The 5,145-nt window shown below is 34.8% G+C and overlaps 2 protein-coding genes across 3 annotated transcripts in view; both read left to right on the plus strand.

The window, feature by feature from the left end:
* Window positions 1-2,599, plus strand: part of LOC107727844 (adiponectin receptor protein 1-like) — a 10,871-nt gene extending 8,272 nt beyond the window's left edge. For both annotated transcript variants that reach the window (XM_016537860.1, XM_016537861.1), the window contains exons 6-9: window positions 471-657; window positions 748-935; window positions 1,645-1,838; window positions 1,951-2,599. In XM_016537860.1, coding sequence (XP_016393346.1) covers window positions 471-657; window positions 748-935; window positions 1,645-1,838; window positions 1,951-2,079 — 698 coding nt within the window. In that variant the 3' untranslated portion in view covers window positions 2,080-2,599. The remainder of the gene's footprint in view (window positions 1-470; window positions 658-747; window positions 936-1,644; window positions 1,839-1,950) is intronic.
* A 779-nt stretch (window positions 2,600-3,378) lies between these two features.
* Window positions 3,379-4,457, plus strand: LOC107727787 (guanine nucleotide exchange factor MSS4-like). The gene is made up of 3 exons (XM_016537775.1): window positions 3,379-3,574; window positions 3,711-3,883; window positions 4,094-4,457. The coding sequence occupies exons 2-3, from the start codon at window positions 3,734-3,736 to the stop codon at window positions 4,340-4,342; spliced, it is 399 nt and encodes a 132-aa protein (XP_016393261.1). The 5' UTR covers window positions 3,379-3,574; window positions 3,711-3,733; the 3' UTR covers window positions 4,343-4,457.
* The last annotated feature ends 688 nt before the right edge of the window (window positions 4,458-5,145 follow it).

Below are 5,145 nucleotides of genomic sequence, written 5' to 3' on the forward strand. Positions count from 1 at the left end.
TATATATATATATATATATATATATATAATAAAAATGAATAAAGTGCAAAACAAAATGACCCCAACTTAAACTCAAATGAAAATTCTAAATATAAAAATAAAACCTAATTCAAATTATTAATAAATACTTAATAATACTAAAATAATTCTCTGGTCGCTTCTTATGATTTAGAAAAAAGTTCATAATATTTCAGTCAGGTGTACATTTAATTACATGGTGTCATTTGGTGTAAATAACAGTTATTTATATGATATTTTTGACTTTATACCCCCTAAAAATATCCCTAAAAAATATTAAAATATAAAATTTCATTCAGAAATGAAAAACATTAAAGTCATAAAAGATGGGGATTCAAGCCATTGTTTGTATGAATTGCATTCTAATATATTTTTAAATAAATTAAATATCCAGTCAAAGGTTAAAATAAGTGTTACATTGACCCATTACATTGTTTTTTTTCCCTCCACAGGGTTAATCTTATTCTTGTGCCTGGGCACACTTACCATGCTAAGGCCCAATATGTACTTCATGGCCCCGTTGCAGGAGAAGGTGGTGTTCGGGATGTTCTTCTTGGGTGCAGTGCTGTGCCTCAGCTTCTCTTGGCTTTTTCACACGGTCTACTGCCATTCTGAGAAAGTCTCTCGCACTTTCTCCAAGTACGTTTATTGTCTTGTTATTAACTGTTCTATTTCAAGTGATTTTAAGTGACTTTAATCTCTCTGTTTCTCATGTTCTCTCTCTTTCAGACTAGACTACTCTGGCATTGCTTTGCTGATCATGGGCTCTTTTGTACCCTGGCTTTACTACTCCTTCTACTGCTCTCCTCAGCCGCGTCTCATCTACCTCACAATCGTCTGTGTGTTGGGCATTACAGCTATTGTAGTTGCCCAGTGGGACCGTTTCTCCACTCCCCGTCACAGACCCACCAGAGCAGGTGGGCAGTCACTTATTTGCCATAATGTTTAGTCCAATCTTTAATGCTGAAAAAGTGATTCTGATGAGATGCAATGAAAAATCAATGAAAGAAAAGAAATCTCATCCATTTGTTTATTTGTCTAGTCATGAAGCCAGTCAAAAGACATGCAAGTTTGTCACTTGGTTTGGTTTTTGCTGCAGTGCATTGGGCAGCCCTGCCCACATCAAAATCTCATTGGTCTAAAATCTTGCTCTTCATAACTTTAATTGGCTGTAGTTTTGAAATGGAAATTCCAGTTATCTTTTCTACTGTATTTTAATGTTAAACTGCTTCTTGAACAAGAAAAAAAAAATTAAGGCTGGATTTGGGAATTGATTAGAGAATTAAAAAACTAAAACCTGAAAAATATATTTTCATTGCTTGAAATAAAATAAATGAAAATATAAAATATAAAACGAAAATATAATATAAATGAAAATATGAAAAACTTTTTATTTCAGCTAGTTGCCAAGGCAATATTTCTTATCTTTAATTTAAGAAAAAAAATTTAAAATAAAAATGACAAAAACAAACACCAAATTACTAAAAACTTAAATAATAAATAAATAACAGCTAATTTAAAATAAACAAAAACTATAATAGTGCCTCAGTAATACTAAATAACACTGCATCAAGACAACAGTGCATTAATTCATAGCATGTTGTTTTTGAAAAATGTTTTCTTTAGGAGTTTTCATGGGTCTTGGACTGAGCGGGATCGTCCCCACCATGCATTTCACCATCGAGGAGGGTTTCGTCAAGGCCACTACTGTTGGACAGATGGGCTGGTTCTATTTAATGGGTGCCATGTACATCACAGGTGCTGGGCTGTATGCTGCACGAATCCCAGAGCGCTATTTCCCGGGCAAGTGCGATATTTGGGTAAGATAATGTGTTTTTGTTTTGTCATAGTGAAGAAATTAGTTCCTTAATCTTGTTCTGAAATATAGTGATTTGCGCATGTTTTACTCGCCTACTTTTGCTCTCTTCTTAGTTTCACTCACACCAGATATTCCATGTGCTGGTGGTGGCAGCGGCCTTCATTCATTTCTATGGCGTGTCCAACCTGCAGGAGTTCCGCTATGGCCTTGAGGGAGGCTGCACTGATGACACTCTCCTCTGAGAGCTCTACATACACATCCCTTTTCAATTAGGATTTTTAGTGCACACATTTCTACTCATTCCTTGATTTGTTTTTATTTCCCTTTGAGTTTTTTCCCTGATTGTTTTGACTTTCATTCTTTTTTCCTGTTACAAAGAGTCCATGATTTTTCATTTGATGGAAGTGTTTGTGTGGTTAAAGGGCACCGTAGACTGTACAAGTATCCGATAGCTGGAACATGATGACCCTTGTTATCATCAAACTTTAATTTGAGCACAATCTCTTGGGGTTTGAACTTGTTTCTTTTGTAGTGAAAAGCACTTTCATTGAGCTGTAGAGTTGCCCCCTCAGAATATAATGCATCTAAATTTTGCTTATTGTAAACAAACAATTCTTGGCATCATTTGATGCGCACCCGAAGTATTGCCCAAACTTTGATGAATAGAGCAATGTGTTTGACTGGAAACTGCACAAAGGGCAAATAAGGGTTTGAGGGTTGTTGGTCAAATCTACCTGCTTTGAACACTCGCAATTTTTAACTTTTACTTCTAGGTCAAATAAAAACATATACAGGTCAACTGTTGCACCTTACAGCACAGATGTCAAATATCATTGTTATTAAAGCCTCTGCATGGATATATCTGTGCAGTCTGTAAAGTATAAGAATATTCCTGTGGCTTAGGCCACTGGAAATAGGTTTAAAATAGATGGGCCAAAACTACAGTGTAGTAAATTTCATTAGTTTCAAGCATAGCTAGTTAATTTACTTAAGCAAGCAACCCAATCACATTAAAAAGATAACATAAACAAAAAAGTTTGATCTTTATTGATGAACTTTCTCAAACTGCTGTTTGTAAAAAGTAGTGTTTGATCCTTTTTAACTAAATAAGCTAACTTTGTGGCTTTACCACAGAGACTAAACTATCCATATATTCATGTGTTATGTGTAGAGGTGGTAAGTCATTTACATTTAACTGAAATGTGAATGTTTCAATAAATATTTATGGGTCATACATTGTGTTTCTTTTATTTGGTGGATTTATATGATGGAGATTAATTGTGAGATTAAATGGAGATTTTGATATGTTCACAATTTAATCCCTGGGAGTCTGTTTTATTATACATTTGCATAAAAACACTTTCCCCACGAACGGAGACTCTTTTTTTTGTGCAAAATATATCTAAATAAATAATCTAAAATATGCAATAATCCATGTGCGATATATTCTCTGGACTTCGATGTTCCCATCATACGAACACAACGACTACGGCGCTTGAAAATGGAGTCTGTGTTATTCTGAGCGGAACGTAAGAGTCGTCTCTTGTTTTCAACCGGTCTGCTTTAGCGGTTGTGCAAATATTAGCAGTATCCAACAGTAGTCCGCTAGTATTTTCTAAGTAGTGTCTATTGTTGTGTTTACACCTAAGATACCATATTTGTACTCAACATTTCTAAGACTATATTTGGGTAATACATCTGTCTTAAGATCAGTTTTCCTCATGGTCTGACTCAGAGGCGAGTATTCTTCCTTACTAGTCACTTAATTAGCCAGTTAGCTATTTATGTTAATACCATATTAGCTGTATTGACAGACCGAGCTTAATCAAGTAATAATTGTTAAATTCTAATTGATCGTATGTTTTGTTTTCAGTTTGAACAAAGTTGCTTACTAACATGGATGACAGCAAACAGACCTGCTCTCCCGAGAGATCTGTAGACCCCTCTCTCGTGTCAGAAGATGGTAAAAATGTGAAAGCAGTGTTGTGCCAGAGATGTGGCTCCAAAGTGCTCTGCCCAGGCATGGCACTGTTTGCAGAAAAGGAGGTAAAACATTTTAAATATAGTTATGGTTCATGTGTTACATCACATAATAATTCAATATAATTTACACTAAGTAATTTGCGGAATTATAGTCTGTTTGTCCAACTGACTTGTAATTTAAACAATTTATGTTATATATGATGATGATGAGAATGTTATTTTAAGACTGTTGTGTCCTCTGTTTTCTACGCAACACCCTATCCCATTTCCCAGCTGTTTCTGCCTGCAATGAGAAAGAAAACCTCCATTGGTCAGTCAGACGGGACGTTTGATGGGGACACATTGACCGCTCACTGGCTGGTTGATGACATGTACACATTTGAGAATGTGGGCTTTACAAAAGATGTAGGTAAAGTGAAGTACCTTATTTGTGCGGATTGTGAGATCGGACCCATTGGTTGGCATTGCCTGGATGACAAGAAGAGCTTCTATGTGGCATTGGACAGGGTGAACCACGAATAAAGCACCTACTTAAGTCACTGTTTGGAAAATTCTATGGTATTCGACTACATAACAGAAATGGCTTTCATATTTTGTTCTTTTGGCAGAGTTCAGATAAATGTGGTTGGTTTTTGTATAATGTTTTTTGTGATGTTTTCATTCTCACCAAACTGTATGCTTACATGTACTACTGCACCTGTCTTATCATCAGTCTGCCAAAAAGAAATGGAGACGATCCTTTTAAACATTCCTTAACACAAGTCCTTTCCATCCTGCTTATCTCTTCATGCGTAAAACATGAAGTCACTTTTGTGTATGAAAAGATTTAGAAGGACAATAATTCATCATTGATCATTTCACTATTTCAGCAGACACTTGCAATATTAACTGAAACAAGTAAATAAAATAAAACTCTAAATTGTGTCAAAAATTGTCCCTTAAAAAGCACATATATGTATTTGTATATATACAGTCAAACCAAAATGTATTCAGACACTATCAACATTTCTCACATTATCACAGCTTATGTGCTATAGTTTAGAAAATGGTAATAAAATATGACAAGAACTCAGAGTTAAACTGTCGGAACAAATTCATCTTGATAATGTCAGATAACTTTTGATAGAAAGGTATGTAATGAATTAGGTTAAATAGCTGTCAGCTGTTAAATTTAAGTACACAATTAGATAATACCAATTTAGGTCAACCAATTACCAAGCAATGCTTAATTTTGTTTAGTCTGTGGTGTAAAAAGGTCGCATTAGCAATTAAAGAAAAAACCCTTAAGCAAAACTTGGTCAGGTCAAAGTGTCTGAATAATTTTT

The sequence above is a fragment of the Sinocyclocheilus rhinocerous genome, unplaced genomic scaffold, assembly GCF_001515625.1.
Source record: "Sinocyclocheilus rhinocerous isolate Xijiao unplaced genomic scaffold, SAMN03320098_v1.1 scaffold576, whole genome shotgun sequence".
In the NCBI taxonomy this organism is placed as follows: Eukaryota; Metazoa; Chordata; class Actinopteri; order Cypriniformes; family Cyprinidae; genus Sinocyclocheilus; species Sinocyclocheilus rhinocerous.